The sequence below is a fragment of the Mercenaria mercenaria genome, chromosome 10, assembly GCF_021730395.1.
Source record: "Mercenaria mercenaria strain notata chromosome 10, MADL_Memer_1, whole genome shotgun sequence".
Classification (NCBI taxonomy): Eukaryota; Metazoa; Mollusca; class Bivalvia; order Venerida; family Veneridae; genus Mercenaria; species Mercenaria mercenaria.
Window position 1 is genome coordinate 66910385 of NC_069370.1, and position 17444 is coordinate 66927828.

Sequence of the window (17444 nt, forward strand, 5' to 3'; positions counted from 1 at the left end):
GACAGTTTTGAACTGTCAACGAAGCATATATTCGGGTATATTTACTTTAGATATAAGGTTTTAATCAAAGAGCTTTCAGTAAAACATAATTCTCCCATTTATTTTCACGCACATTTATTTCAAAATTATACACAATAAGACACATCAAACTGATTGGCTTCAAGTTCTGATAAATTTTCTTGATGGAGACACGTACATGGCGTGTACTGTACGCGCCATAACCTACTGACTGAAGTCCTAACGAAACTCTTCAAATCATTCACTTTTTTTATACTTTTTTCATATATCAAAGTGTAGAGCAGTTTTTTGTTATAAAGTCACTTTTTTAAAAACAAATATGTACACGTTTGTCTTTTATGATTATATCATAGTCTATATGTTACAAATTCGTGTTTTGCTGAGGTAAAAATGCAACGATTTTGTGTTGATTTTGTGTTTGTTTGCTTGAACATGTATTCGAGATAGCCGGAATTTTTAGATAAGCGAGTTCGAGATTCAGTTGTAATAATAACGTTCGCTGTCTTCATCGTTCGTTGGCTGCTATTTCACTGGCAATGCCAGTTAGTAAGTTCATACCCTAAAACGACGTACGTAGAATGTTGAAAAACTCACTGCTGCATTCAAGATTTTATCGTAGCAAAGTCAATACACAGAGGACCCGTCGTGCATTAGTCTTGTTATATAATCATTCTAGCTTTTTTGTGTGAATAATCGATGTTGCATTGCTCTATTGCTTTACTGCAGCACTTGAACCAATCTCTTTTTTTTCTTCTTCTTTTTTGGTAGGAAGTTAAACTGTTTTTCAAGACTTATTGATTTATTGTACAAAAGTGGAAATTTTTCTTTTGATAAGCCATTTCTTGCTGTTTAAAGTGATTTTTACCTCTGATACAGAATGGTGCAGGGTTAGACATTTGAAAATACTGAGTACATACGGTAAAAGTTCTTTATTTCGCCTTTACTCTTTTGTTTACATATTGTGGAAAAAATGGAGGTAGGTTTTACTTCTGTCTCGTGGTTATTTTTTAATGTAGAGAGCAAAATTTGGAACAGTCTCATAGGACTTGGTCATAATTTCTCACTGTTGATGCTCATTTTCTGTCCGCTCAAATCCTTTTACTTGAGGCTCCCTACGAAAAATGTTCTCTGCAGTTTCATTTTGTGTTTTATAATTGTTTACAATATTCTGAGGTTTCTTTTATCGAAATTATTGGTATAGTGAATTCTCTGCGAACGTTTTGTACAGTGAATGGTTATCACTTTGAAATCTGTCTCTATTTTAGCTTGAGGAAATATCAACAAGAGGGCCAAGACGGCCCTATGTCGCTCACCTGGGCAACACACCATAACAGTGTAAACATGTTCGACTTAGTGATCCAATTTTTGACACCACATGACCCATTTTCAAATTCGTCCGATTTTCATGAAGATTGGAGAAAATATGTGGCCTCTAAAGTGTAAACAAAATTTTTCTTCGATTTGGCGTAATGACCTAGTAACCTAGTTTTTTACCCAACCTGACCCAATTCTTAATCCGTCTGAGATGTCATGGAGACAATTATTCTGGCCAATTTTCATTAGGATTAGAGCATAAATCATCCAGGACTTCGTGAGACCAAGTTTTATGAAGATTGAATAAAAATCTGGCATGTAAGATCTTCTGTTACATCTTTACATTATTAAACGTCTACAGATCTACTACAAATAATGCCTTCCTAATAAATCTTAACTGTTGAATTGCAGTCCTGTTTATATGTATCATCTGATTAAGTAAATTTAATAAAGTTCCTGCGTGCTTGGACTCAGTGTTGCAATATTTTCTGGTCCGGTGGGATCAGTAGTATTTACTATTTTTTAACAAAGATATACATGTATTTAATGCACGAATCATTTATAGTACATTAAAACACCAAGCTATTCTCTCGATAGTTTTATTTTCCACCGACCGTGCTATCCAAGTTTCACGTAACACTCTTTTCCATTTGCCTTCCATCTCAAGTTTTTCCATAAGCGGTTCTAAATCTGTGTAATTCTTACTCGCCCGGATAAGGTCAAGATTCGCAACCAACACGACAAAACCACCTGAAAAGGAAGTTCAATTAAGTGACATTATGAAAACCGCAGTAAAACTCTTTAATACATTCATGATTTAGTGGTGACAAAACATAAGAGCATAATTGAAATAGACTGGTCATTTTAACATATAGGGTTGAACTTATTCGAACCTATTTCTTCTGGTGTGGAATGAATAGTATGAAAGGAAATGAAACACAGAAAAAAATCTTCAAAATAATCATGGCATTGTAACTGGGATTCTGAAGTAACGTACTGGGGCCGTTCATGTGTTGAATTGTTCTACTACACGCTTGTATACTATAGCATAAATGTTTGCTTTGAATATCTGAAGAAAAAAAGATTCTAGCAAAGTCTGCTATGCTACGTTTAGTGTCAAAACGCGTCGGGGTGTCAAAATTCAGGACATAGGTGTCAAAATTCAGACGATTTCTCTTGAAGTTTAGTTAAAGGGGATGATCACCAAGAAAATAAAAACATTCATATGGGACTCGTTAAACAAAAATATAGCAGAAGGGCGTGGTACTTGATAATATCAATATTTGAGCCGCGCCATGAGGAAATCAACATAGTGGCTTTACGACCAGCATGGATCCAGACCAGCCTGCGCATCCACACAGTCTGGTCAGGATCCATGCTGTTCGCTAATGGATTCTCTAATTGCAATAGGCTTTGAAAGCGAACAGCATGGATTCTGACCAGACTGCGCGGATGCGCAGGCTGGTCTGGATCCATGCTGGTCGTAAAGCCACTATGTTGGTTTTCTCATGGTGCGGCTCATTTACTTGAAAATCATAAACAGTTACTGCAATTATTTATGAAATGCTTCTTTAACTTTTTCATTATGTAACGTTTAATGATTTTATTTTAGATAAATTTGCTATACTTTGTCTACTTCCAAAAGTAAATATCACCTAATTGTCGAGTTTGGCGATTCCTTGACTAGTTTAAAGTCGTTGTACTATCAAAATCCATATTCCCCTTTATGTTGGAGTTCGAAACCTCATTTGGGGCGTAGAATTCTTCACGTGAGGAAGCCATCCAGCTGGCTTACGGAAGGTCGGTGGTTCTACCCAGGTGCCCGCTCGTGATGAAATTATGCACGGAGGGGCACCTGGGGTCTTCCTCCACCATTAAAGCTGGAAAGTCGCCATATGACCTAAAATTGTGTCGGTGCGACGTTAAACCCAACAAAATAAATAAATAAATAAATTGTCAGAGTTTGGCTTAGATTTCTTTTGACTTAATTTCCTAAATTGCATTAGTAACTAAAGATTATAAATCATCAATATAACTTTATGTTGGAATTAGTTTCAAGATTCTGACATTATTTCTAGTAATATTACCGGCCTAAAAACATGTATATAAATGATGTTATAAAGTATAAAAAGTCGCAATAATGCGATGGTATTTCATTTCCACTGAAACATCTACATTGCATTCAAACCTGCAGCACGCCGTGAAAATGGAGATACGCTAGGTCAGTCCGACCGTATCTTCGAATGTTATAAGCTTTACCTGGTTTTACCAGCCTGATCATTTCATGCACAGCTTCGCATGGTACGTGGGCCTCTTTTGCGTAAATCCCACCTCCGGTTAACACATCATAAGTATCTGAAATAATATGAAATTAAGGCACTGCCTCAATCGGGATTCGATCCGACTTCAATTCTTCCCATAACATTTGAAAGGAACTGTCTGATGACAGCTCAGAAGGACACATTTTTTAATTCGAAAGATCTCATGATCTCATTCGGTATATCGCATGTTACCGTTCAGGGATCGATCCCGATTTTCGTCGCTATGTGTAGTATCGGTTCCCTATCAACTTAAAGGTAGATTTTGGAATAAAACAACACTGCCCGTATTGTATCCTGTGAGGTATATTTATTCATACGAACTGTGCTCACCAGGCGCTTTTATTCACAACGGCACACTATGTGTATATATAACCATATATCCATATTTGTACTGATGTGCAAGACGTTGCGGTTCGGAAAAGTTATGTGGACGCTTGTTAGGCACAAGAAAAATGCGTATTCTTCCAAAAAAATCCTAATTCAGACGCTTCGTGCACGTTCCAGAAGTACATATTTTTTAATTCGATACTTTATATCTCATTCGATATATCGCATGTTACCGTAGAGGGATCGATCCCGATTTTCGTTGCTTAACGACGAACGACGAAAATCGGTAGGATCGATTTCCTTTTATGAATATCATAGATATTTCAAAAGAAAATAAATTTTCCTCTTTTTGTTGATGTAACTCAACAAACATTGCATAGCACAAATATATTTTGATTATATGAAATACGCACTTGCCTGAGACTGGTTCGTTTCGAAAATAAGACACGTGTCAAAACCTGTTTAACTTAACTCACTAGCTGAAATACTTGATGGCGAACCCGTAATAAACTCAAGAAAATAGTTCTCGTACAAGTTGAATTTTCTTGCCTCATCTGCCATAGCTTCTGATGGTTCTAATGCATCTATGTGCCGAAATCCATACTTCTTCAGCTGAAATAATTTCCAAACATAAATTCGTACATAACAAACTATTACAATAAACACTGAGATTTTAAACGGGTACGTACACGCGCAACATTTTCCTATATACATGCATTTCAAAAAAAAGACCCAGGGATGTCAAGGTATCGAACATTGCAATTTTAAGGAAATTTATACATACTAAAACAATTTGCAAAACCGTGCTTTGATTTTCAAAACTGTCTACAATTAGGTGTAGCCGTCAACTTCGCCAATCCGTAGGATATTTCAACTGATTTTCATTAACTCTGCATATACATAGATAAAACCTCAAGTTGTCGTTCTTTATATTATTAATAAAGAAACAAGATTTGAATTCCTGACCTTTAACCTGATAAAGGATACATCTCAATTATATATGTCAATACATGTATATAATTCCACAATTACGCCAAGACAAGAAACAGCACGCTCGGCTATTTCGGTGATGGAGAGTGAAATTGGGAACATCCGAGGAAGCTGGAGCTGTTATTGAACTGTTTGATAACGGCGTTGTGGATGAAGATATTGGACAATAGTGTAAGTCTGTGTCAAATGTTTAGTAATAACAGAGATAAAGGTAAAGTGTATTAAAACATTAACTAAGTATAGAATGAACGGGGTATGTAATGCAGATGTTTCACATAGTGTGGCTAATAATGTGGAAAAACTGTATTATGTTTGAATCAAATGAGTTTGAGTGATGGTGTGGAACAATTATTTTAAGATTTAATCAAATCCCTTCTGTAATAACAGAGATATAGTGAAAATGTATCAAAACATTAACTAAGTATAGAATGAACGGGGTATGTAATGCAGATGTTTCACATAGTGTGGCTAATAATGTGGAAAAAACTGTATTATGTTTGAATCAAATGAGTTTGAGTGATGGTGTGGAACAATTATTTTAAGATTTAATCAAATCCCTTCTGTAATAACAGAGATATAGTGAAAATGTATCAAAACATTAACTAAGTATAGAATGAACGGGGTATGTAATGCAGATGTTTCACATAGTGTGGCTAATAATGTGGAAAAAACTGTATTATGTTTGAATCAAATGAGTTTGAGTGATGGTGTGGAACAATTATTTTAAGATGTAATCAAATCCCTTCTGTAATAACAGAGATATAGTGAAAATGTATTAAAACATTAACTAAGTATAGAATGAACGGGGTATGTAATGCAGATGTTTCACATAGTGTGGCTAATAATGTGGAAAAACTGTATTATGTTTGAATCAAATGAGTTTGAGTGATGGTGTGGAACAATTATTTTAAGATTTAATCAAATCCCTTCTGTAATAACAGAGATATAGTGAAAATGTATCAAAACATTAACTAAGTATAGAATGAACGGGGTATGTAATGCAGATGTTTCACATAGTGTGGCTAATAATGTGGAAAAACTGTATTATGTTTGAATCAAATGAGTTTGAGTGATGGTGTGGAACAATTATTTTAAGATGTAATCAAATCCCTTCTGTAATAACAGAGATATAGTGAAAATGTATCAAAACATTAACTAAGTATAGAATGAACGGGGTATGTAATGCAGATGTTTCACATAGTGTGGCTAATAATGTGGAAAAACTGTATTATGTTTGAATCAAATGAGTTTGAGTGATGGTGTGGAACAATTATTTTAAGATGTAATCAAATCCCTTCTGTAATAACAGAGATATAGTGAAAATGTATCAAAACATTAACTAAGTATAGAATGAACGGGGTATGTAATGCAGATGTTTCACATAGTGTGGCTAATAATGTGGAAAAACTGTATTATGTTTGAATCAATGAGTTTGAGTGATGGTGTGGAACATTATTTTAAGATGTAATCAAATCCCTTCTGTAATAACAGAGATATAGTGAAAATGTATCAAAACATTAACTAAGTATAGAATGAACGGGGTATGTAATGCAGATGTTTCACATAGTGTGGCTAATAATGTGGAAAAACTGTATTATGTTTGAATCAAATGAGTTTGAGTGATGGTGTGGAACAATTATTTTAAGATGTAATCAAATCCCTTCTGTAATAACAGAGATATAGTGAAAATGTATCAAAACATTAACTAAGTATAGAATGAACGGGGTATGTAATGCAGATGTTTCACATAGTGTGGCTAAAATGTGGAAAAACTGTATTATGTTTGAATCAAATGAGTTTGAGTGATGGTGTGGAACAATTATTTTAAGATGTAATCAAATCCCTTCTGTAATAACAGAGATATAGTGAAAATGTATCAAAACATTAACTAAGTATAGAATGAACGGGGTATGTAATGCAGATGTTTCACATAGTGTGGCTAATAATGTGGAAAAACTGTATTATGTTTGAATCAAATGAGTTTGAGTGATGGTGTGGAACAATTATTTTAAGATGTAATCAAATCCCTTCTGTAATAACAGAGATATAGTGAAAATGCATCAAAATGTACCTAAAATTCTACGTAAAAAAGGGGCATTATTCATGAAAAAGTGGTGTCAGAGTTGTGGACTTTGTATCATATGATATAGGAGATGATTTAAATTTGAACTTTATCCATTTCGTAATAACATAGGTAGAGTGAAAGAGCAACAAAATTTAACCCGAAAATCTAAGTAGAAAGGGGGATAGTTCGTGTGCCATATTACGTAGGTGATGATTGGGAAAACTTTTTTTTAGATTTCGAGCCATTCAATGAAGTAATTACAGAGATAAAGGGAAAGTACATCAAAATTTTCGACGCCCACGCCGAGTCGAGTAAGTTAGCTCTCAATATACTTCGTATAATCCAGCTAAAAATGATGATCTGGCTGCAAGACCAATTTTCAATGCCTGTATAAAGTAGCCAGTCAAGGGAACGACAACGACAGAGTCCGGTTGCTTATAGAAGATGACTGCTTAAGACAAGTTGAAATTAATTTAACAGTGGAAATAAGGTCACTGGCTACATAGGGCAAATGGTATCTTAGTACAAGTGGCCGCTAAGGAAGACTCAACTATATTACACACCTAATACACGGCTCCACCACCAAAAGTGGTGACAAGGAAAGGAGCGGTCGGGCTATCGCCAGTTTCATATTATAAACAATTAAGTAAAATTTATATTTTGTTTTATATTTTAATTGATTTTGCTTATTTCAAAAGTCGTACAATGTAATGCCGTGTACGAACATTTTTACTACAAGTTGACTTTAAGTTTGTTAAAATATTGCACATTTTGATATATGTTTGTATTCCATTATATCACATCAATCAGGAGAAAAGCCCTTAACACCACAATTAACATAATATTTTAACACAGTTACAGTCAACCTGTAGTAAAAGTGTTCTTATATGGGATCACATTCCCCGATTTTCGAAGTAAGACATATCAACGGAACACAAATCCTAAGTTGATAGATCTGCCATGGCCATGTAAATGTCGATAGTTCCTTTCCTTATTTTACATGGAAAAGATTCTCTGTATATGTATCACTATGTCAAAAGCAACAAAGTTATGTCCGTTAGATATCACTATGTCAAAAGCAACAAAGTTATGTCCGTTAGATATCACTTTGTCAAAAACAACAAAGTTATGTCCGTTAGATCTATGAAACCAGTTTGCGAACTCGCATCGGTCTACTTCCTTGTTATTAAAATAACGTTTCAGACCCATTTTGGCGGAAAGTACCAAAAGTACTCGTTTCCGCCTAAAAAAACTGAAAACCTTCTTGACTGAGTTTTCTTGTCTGTTAAGTATTTACTAATACAGATGTTACATATTCTCTTACACTTCTTTAAATATTGATGCTATATTGTAAAATTTTACTCTTTTTACCACAAGAATTAAAAAGTTTTAGCACTGTAATGACTTTCTAATTGCTTGTTACACTTTCTTGCCAACCTCTTTTGCCACTAGTCCAGTGCCAGCACCAATATCAAGAATTCGAATTTTATCTCGCTGGTTTTCTTGGAAAAGGTCTTGAAGAATCTCGGCGACTTTTATATGGTTGTTAAATCGGTACTTTTCAGCATCCTGAAACAGAAGAGAAAATCGACCGTATAGTTGCTAAAATTATCTTAAAATTATTTTATAATAATGATGACCTCCTTTTATTTGACTGCTCCAGTGATATAGAGACAACTCGAAATAAAATGAAAAACTGAGCATTTTAATACAGTACTTAAAAATAGGTTACAGAACACCAGTTGTTTTCCCATATTTTCCCTACAATCGAAGTTCCGTTTAATGTTGCAGGACATTAGTTTTCTATACAAGGATGTTGCTAAAAAGACTGGATATCAGTATAACTCACTGCAGAGATAAGAGCCGCTGAGAATGCGTTTTGATAAATTGTTTGCGACGTAAAATCAAAATAAAACTTCATTAGGTTGAAAACAACATTCAAATACATATTAATTAATGATTACAGGATAAATGAAGTTTCATCATTCGTATAAAATACTCGTACAATTATGAAGCAATAGTAAGTGTAAACGTGTAAAAAGAAGTTGTCACTAGGTTCAACACATCTGGCCAAATGAGCTTTGCTATTGTTTGTTTAAATTCTGAATTTGAGTAATCTAAGTCTATAATTTCTATCAAAGAATTTGACGGGAAACTTTTTCCACCACTATTCTAGGAATAAAAGTAGCTACATATATCAGTTGATATAAGACGTTGTTTGTTTTTTCCTGCAATCTTTTGAATTTCCCTACATTTACAGTATTAAGGTTTCTGTCTGTTAATATTACTCGATCGCAGTTACCAAGAAATTTTCTTCTCATTTTGTTTTACAAATGCAATGACGCTGCAACTTATGTCCATATTACCAAGTAATGAGATCCAAGCAACTGAAAAGGCAAAAGACTTACCTCGCTATTTACATTTAAAAGCAGTTTCATCGGACCAATTTTTCCATAGTATTGTAGATACTTTTTGTATTTAGCAGTGTTTAGATTATGATGCAAATGTATCTGATAACTTTGATACAGGAAACATTTTTGACTGCTATTCTTGATTCAGTATTGTATCTGATAAATCTTTTGAAGATTACTAAAATTTCTTTACTGACGTGTCTGAATCATGAAAGGATCATTTAAGGATATCAAATTATGTTAACATCTCATCCACTTTTTGTAATGGTAAAACATTTGTTGATATAAACCAGTATGGTATCATCTACATTTGAGCACGGCGAACATTTACAGTGAAATGAAAGTGCGCGTCTACAAAAGAAGTTATTATATGAATGACGACTAGGAATACCAAAATCTGCCTTAGGCAAACTTCAAGTACATTTATCTTGACCGTATGCCAGAGTTTTAGGTATGCATATGCAATGAAATGTTTTATCAATCACTGAACTAGCTAATAAACTACATTAAAAAGTAGAACATCTTAATTGAATGGCTGAACCGTCGAGATTTGATATTTCTTCAAACATGTCCTCGTAAGTAGGTGTCCGAAATAGATGCAATCCAAATAATTTGCGCAATGATTTGTAACAGTTTTTATTGAGGTGGGTGTGTATGGGGGGGAGGTATGTCGTGTATAAGATCAAACAAATTAGCCAAGCTACGGTCCTGTATTTTCTTCTGAAATTTACTAACCTACAAAAATACAGTTTACCAATATATGCGCAAACATTGGCACTAGCCTCATACCCTCGCCAGATCTGCCGATCTTTTACCCTTTTATTTTAAGGCTTTCATTGCAAATGTTACTCAGCAATCAGTAGAGTAACTGAGTGTGCCACGCTACGTGCCTGAGAGTGACCTCTAAATTACTGGCTGGTATTTTCGGATGTTGACATATCTCACATACATCACACAGTTGTGACGTCGTAGATATATGCTATAGTTTGTTCCATATTTTTATAACAAATCTATTCGAATAAGCTAATATTTCTAAACCGAGATCATATTCTTCAAGAACGGCTGTAAATTCACACAGCTGAGGCAAAACCAAACCAGGAGACCAAAAAATAATGGCCAGGCAAAAAATCAAACGAGGTAACTGAGGCAGAAAAAATGACCGAGGCAAGTGCCTCGTTGCCTCAATAGTCGCCACGGCATTTTTTAAAGTGAAGCCGAAAAATGCAACTATCTGATGCTTTGGTCTGGAGACCATGGCAGGCAATTGTATTCCTCATGGAAAATATCTGATGAAGAAAAGAACTCTCTCGACATATACTTTAACAACTTTGAGCAATACTGCCAACCGAAATCAAATAGAATTTACGCACGTTATCGGTTCAGATCGAAGTTTTACTTGGGGACTGTGGCTATCCAGTCGAAATGAACGAAGACCTTGTTCGTGACCAGGTAGTTTTCGGGATACGATCACAGAAAATTCGTGAGAAACTGATAAACGAGGGCTCAGACTTGACACTACAGAAAACGCTGGACATCGCTAGAACTGTAGAGATGAGTCAAGTTCAATGTCAATCAATGACAAAACAGGACATTGATGCTGTCAAGTTGAAAACAAAAGCGCAGCAACCCAAATCCTTTTGGAGGAAAAAAGAAGCAGCAAGTTCGAATCCACATGTGCGGAATCCAAAGGGGAGTCAAAGTCACCAAATGAGCAAACAATGCGGGAACTGTGGTAGAAAAAGTCATGCCAAAGGAACTGTGTGCCCAGCATATGGACAAATTTGTTTATCATGTAGGAAGCCTAATCATTTTGCTAAAGTGTGCAGATCAAAAAGGAATATCAGTGAACTGCAAGTAAGTGGTCTACTTCCAGATCTGGAAAATAACTTTATCGTTGATACCATTTCCTTTGACCAGACCCAAAATCAAGCCTTCATTACAATTGAAGTAGGGTCAAAGTACAAGGATGTCAAATTTAAGCTTGATACAGGCTCGCAGGTCAATATCATCCCAAGGTCAATTTGGAATTGTCTTGGAATACATGATCCCTTGAGACCCACAGACAGAAAGCTTACTGCTTATGATGGGTCTTACCTCAAAGTTGATGGTCAAGCAAACTTAAAGGTCAGACATAAAGATACTGCCGTAGTCAGTCTTGAAGAATTTTACGTTGTGAACACTAATTCCACTCCACTTCTAGGTTTAAAAACATGCATTTCCATGAATCTGATCATGATTACTGTTGACAACTTAGATATGGCTTGTTCTCTCTAGGTACCCTGATATACTTCAAGGTATTGGTCAATTGCCTGGTGAATGTGAGATACATTTAAAGTAGGATGCCATTCCTGTGATACACCCCCCTAGGAGAGTACCAGTAGCGATACATGATAAGCTCAAGGCTGGATTACAAATGATGCTAGAAAAGAGGGTCATTCAAAAAGTATCAGAGCCCACAGAATGGGTAAACAGTTTAGCTACTGTAGAAAAGGGTTCTGAACGTTAAATTGAGAATTTGCCTAGATCCCAAGGACCTTAACAATGCCATTAAAAGACCCCACTATCCATCTAAAACTCTAGATGAAATATTGCCTGATCTGGCAGGTTCTTCTGTTTTCTCTACGCTAGACGCGAGAATCGGATATTGGTCAATTAAACTGACTGAAAAGTCGTCTTATCTGACCACTTTCAATTCTCCATTTGGGAGATTTCGGTTCCTTAGGCTACCGTTTGGTCTTTTATGTAGCCAGGACATGTTTCAGCAGAAAATGGACGAATGTCTGGAAGGTATCAAGACAACTGTAGATGACTTTGTAGTTTTTGGTAAGGACAGGGCTGAACATGACCGGAGTTTTGACAGACATATGACCAGATGTCGTGAAAAAGGTATCAGACTAAATCCAGAGAAAATGGAGATTGGAAAATCTCAGATTTCATTCTTTGGACATTTGCTTACTTCTGATGGACTTAAGATGGATCCTTCCAAGGTCAGAGCAATCAAGGAGATGCCACCTCCTACTTGTAAGTCTGAACTTGAAACTGTATTAGGTATGGTGATCTATTTACAGAAATTCGCTCCAAATCTTGCCGAGCTAACTAGCCCTTTGAGAGCTTTACTTTCCAAAGACGTGGAGTTCTCCTGGGATAAGCCCCAAATTGAAGCATTTCAGAAAATCAAAGAGATTATCACACAGAACCCTGGTCCGGTTTTGGTCTATTTTGATCTTAATAAGGAAATAACACTCCAAGTAGATGCCTCAAAGAATGGCCTAGGTGCTGTACTTCTGCAAGAAGGAAGGCAAGTGTGCTTTGCATCTAAGTCTCTTACCCAAAGTGAGAGAAACTATGCCCAAATAGAGAAGGAACTCTATAGTATAGTTTTTGCATGCAAGAGATACCATAATTACTTGTATGGTAGACATGTGAATGTCCAATCCGACCACAAGCCCCTGGAGGCTATATTTAAGAAACCCTTGCATAGTGCACCCCCACGTTTACAGCGTATGCTATTGCAATTACAGAAATACGACCTAGAGGTCAAACACATCAGTGGTCGTGACATTCAAATTGCGGACACTTTGTCAAGAAAATTCTTACCCGACACTGATACAGGTTTATGTCCAGACATGGATATACATGTACATGCTGTTATGTCCAATTTCCCAGTCAGTGATCAGAAAATAAGACAAATCAGATATGTTACTGAGACAGACCCACAGTCACGTACCCTAAAACAAACAATTCTTGAGGGTTGGCCTGACCAACGAACAGACTGTCCAGAATCTATCACAGAATTTTGGAATTTTAGGGACGAAATGTCTGTTGTAGAAGACATTATTCTAAAAGGGTCGAAAATCTATATACCAAAAGGGTTGAGAAGCGAAATGCTTGACAAAATTCACAATGCACATTTAGGCATTGAGAAATGTACACAAAGAGCTAAGGAGATAATGTTTTGGCCAAAAATGTTTAATGACATAAAACAGAGAGTTATGGAATGTCCAGTATGTCTTGAACATCGGTCAGAAAATGTGAAAGAACGTATGATTCAAACACCTTTGCCTGATAGGCCATGGCAGACAGTTGCAACCGACATATTTACATGGCAAGGTAAAGATTTCATTGTTCTAGTTGGTTACTACAGTAGGTACTTTGAGCTTAGTCAGTTAACAAGCACAAGAGCTCAAAATATTATCCAGAAACTGAAAAGCTACTTCAGTAGACATGGAATACCTGAAACCCTGATAAGTGACAATGCTAGCTATTACACATGTCAAAGCTTTGCTGATTTTGCTAGAGAATGGTATCTTAACCACAGAACGTCAAGTCCAGCGTACAGCTTGCAGAAAAAATTGTTTCTATTTGCAAAAATCTGCTTACTAAGTCCACACAGGCTGGTACGGATCCCTACATAGCACTTCTTGAGTACAGGAATACCCCTTTAGCTTGTGGTAAGACACCTGCACAGTTGCTTATGTCTAGACAGCTTAGGTCAATTTTACCAGTAATGGATTCAAACCTTGACCCCAGAATACCAGACAAATCGAGTGTCCGAAACAAAATGCAGAACATAAAAAAAGGTCAAAATTTTACTATGATAGATCTGCCAGACTCATGAAATCGCTTGAAAAAGGTGAAGGTATTAGAATAAGACAAGGTAAAACTTGGCAACCAGCTGTAGTGTCTAGACAGGTTGATAGATCTTACATTGTGAGGACAGAGGATGGTGGTATGTACAGAAGGAATAGACGCCATTTATTAAATTCGCGTGAGAAACCATTTGATGAAATTGATTTTCCATCACTTCCAGCTACCCCACCAGCTCCACCCCTGAATTTTCAAACTCCACAACCTTCATGTCCTAAAATTTCTCCAGATCCAATTCAGCAGGAAAATGTTACAAATTATAACTCTAACCCAGATTCACCTGCCCTTTATCAAACTAGATCTGGATGAATTGTGCGACCACCGGATGAAACATAATTAGCTGAACAGTGCTTTGAGATATTCTACTTATGATGTTGGCAGTGTAATTAGCTGAGGAAATGCCTAGACATAAACACTTACAATTATTAGATAACAATTATGTGAACATTACTAACATGGAAAATGCTGTGACATTTTGATAACTTGAAACTGGGATTATTTGTGTTATCTGAATTTTATTACATTTATCTATAATGGAATGTAACAGACCCACCTTGTCGTTTGAAACTGAATTTCCCACACACAACTTTCAAGTATAGTGCTGAATCAGAAAAATGCCATTCATAAAATGATATCAGCTATGTATTTTTTTTTTATTCAAAAGAAAGGGGATGTTAAATATTCTAATGTTTGAAGGGACACAACTCCAGCATCCTTATGATTATGTTCTTCATACTAGATTACTGTTACTTAATATATATATCGCATGCATCTATGGTTCAAGATTATTCTACTGTTAAGCTTACTTTAATAAACATGTATTAATAACATACTTGGTGTTCATCTCTTTATACCAACAAAGTATAACACACACCAAATGAATTAAGCTATAACGTGTCCAAATACATGTACATGTTGCAACTATTTAACTGGTATTTTATACGCACGCTATAAATTTTATAGCATTAATTGTTTTATAACAGTGTGAAAAAAAACAACAACAGGTAGTTCGTGTGTGCTTCGGAACTGATAGAAAGACAATAGGCACCTCAATTTACTTTATTTTCAAACTTAGCATTAGCAAAGTTTATACCTTGGTGAAACTATATATTAGGTTAAACACATTTATACTTATCACGAACAAGTTAAATAGTGAACTTATAATGTATACACTTAGTACTACATTTTAAACTTGCAAAAAGGATACTAAAACAAGGAGTACGTACCTGCTCATACGTCCTAGCCCATTTTCCGTAAGCTTTCTGTGACTCTTGGATGCTGGCACCGGGCCCACTGATCGCTTCCATCCATAACTGAAAATCTTTTTCCGCCATTTTTATCCAACAAACAAATTTACCATAAACCATCAGTTATTGTATGGAACGCCACTGCTGACTTTTGTAATACAATAGTAACGAAGGGAATACCGTAGTAGGGATGTTCTGAAAATTATGATACAAGCCTTGAAACTTTGTCATAACTGACTGGAGTCATGTGCAAGATACAACAACATATTTTTGAAATTGACGTCATGTCAGACTAATGTTTTAATACAAAATAGTTAAAATTGCAACATCATGTTTCTTCTTTTTTTGGATAAAGCATAATCTAAGAGAAGTGTATGTAAATTTTCAAAAAAGAAAGAGATAAAGTTGGAGTCTACAGTACTTGTTTTTATTAGCCACAAATGTGGTTTTTACAGCTGTACAGTAAGAAAATGCCAGTGCATTCGACGGTACCACGCGTACACTTACGTCTCTGGGTTTGTACGACATGGAGATGCATACCAGCATTTCTATTGATGTATCTTGCATGTCATTCTGATATAACTTTCAGAATGTCCCTCACTGTATTTTTTTTTTTTCATTTTAGTTCAGTTAATAGTAATTCATATAGGCCAATTTAGACTGATTTTATTATATGTCTATGTTATGTCTTTTAGAGAATTCCCAACTTTGTTTACTTTCCATTTACAGCTATTAAAATAATTCAGTCAATATTTCAGTTATTACTCTGTGGGAAAAAAAATAAAGTTAGATAGTATGATAAGATAAAACCAATTTCCACACACGCTTTGAATGAAAACACATGGGAACCAAATGTTGGTTTCTGGCCTTAGCACGAAAAAACTGTGCTTGTGCCGATCGCTCCTCTAGTAAATATGTGTAGACAATAACATAAAAATCGCTATAAAATACTATATTTTTTATATTACTTAGGTATGTAATAATTTTCTACGGAATCGTGTAAGGACCATCGGTTGTCACGACGCTGAAATAATATGATATATATTTGTAAGCAGTTCTAAGTCAGATTGACGCTAAAGGTGCATATCTTTTGCAAAAAAAAACATATGAAAACATTTGTGGTGTAACCTATTTTTAAAAAAAAAATAAGAATAAATCAATATGAATTACCGCCGTGTCATATCAAATCTTGATACAAGACCACCGGCCGTTTTTGGGAGCGTTTGATATGGCATAAAGTTCTCAAACACATATAAAGGGCTAATCGCCATATGAAAACAGAATGCAGACGAGTCCTTATGGTTAATGCGCGTATTCAGCCAGTTTTCTCAGGTGGGGAGAGGGTGTGTGTGTGGGGGGGGGGGGGGGGGGGGGGTCCGACCGAACCCTTACTATGACAAATATGTGTCTTCATTACAAGTACAGGGTTGTCAATAAGTTTTTGTTGAACATGCTGAAATAGAAAAGTAGCCGACCAGCCAGGGGGTCCGGGGGCATGCTCCCCCGGAAAAGTTTGAAATTCAGCACTTCATTTCTCTGCATTCCGGGGCATTTTAGGAGCATTTAAGAACGTCTTTTCCACTGCAATTTTATTTACAATATACCCCTTATTTTCACATTTTTATGAGCTCACCTGTTAAATGTGGCAAAAAATAATAGTTTTCTTAAAGGTAAAATTCTTTGGTTTTTGTTTTGTTTTTTGTTTTTGTTTTGTTTTTTGTTTGTTTGTTTTGTTTTTAGATAATAAACATAAATATGAATTGTAGCAGCAGCCACATACACTTTGAATGCGGTCCTAATGTGTTGCCTTGTCGAAAAACTATTTTATTTCCTTCTTCTCTTCTTTCCTTTTTAAGGATATTCCAGGGGGAGGGGGTGTCCGTACCCCGGACCCCTCCCTCTGTATCCGCGCATGTTGTTCTAATGTGATGTCATAAGACAATTCAATTCAGGCCGTTTTATCAAAAGAAAAAAAAAGATAAACATTTATTCCTATTTTTTCCATTCATATTCATGATTTAGCGCTAATGCTATAATTGGTGCGACATTCACCTTTGTCTTTTACAAATAATTGGTCGGCACTCGCAAGTCTTTTTTTTCTTTT

At 35.6% G+C, this 17444-nt stretch overlaps 1 protein-coding gene across 1 annotated transcript; it reads right to left on the reverse strand.

The window, feature by feature from the left end:
- Positions 1-930: 930 nt before the first annotated feature.
- LOC123561366 (uncharacterized) lies at positions 931-15480 on the reverse strand. Its single transcript, XM_045353676.2, has 5 exons — positions 15320-15480; positions 8473-8604; positions 4457-4592; positions 3592-3687; positions 931-2082 (listed from the first exon to the last, which is right to left on the reverse strand). The coding sequence occupies exons 1-5, from the start codon at positions 15458-15460 to the stop codon at positions 1892-1894; spliced, it is 696 nt and encodes a 231-aa protein (XP_045209611.2). The 5' UTR covers positions 15461-15480; the 3' UTR covers positions 931-1891.
- Positions 15481-17444: the final 1964 nt, after the last annotated feature.

Coding starts and splice junctions, on each gene's coding strand:
- LOC123561366 (XM_045353676.2), bottom strand. CDS start 15,460: ATGGTTTATGGTAAATTTGTTTGTTGGATAAAAATGGCGGAAAAAGAT. Junction 4,593..8,472: donor CTGGACTAGTGGCAAAAGAG/GTTGGCAAGAAA, acceptor AAATTATTTCAG/CTGAAGAAGTATGGATTTCG. Junction 3,688..4,456: donor GCCATCAAGTATTTCAGCTA/GTGAGTTAAGTT, acceptor ATATTATTTCAG/ATACTTATGATGTGTTAACC.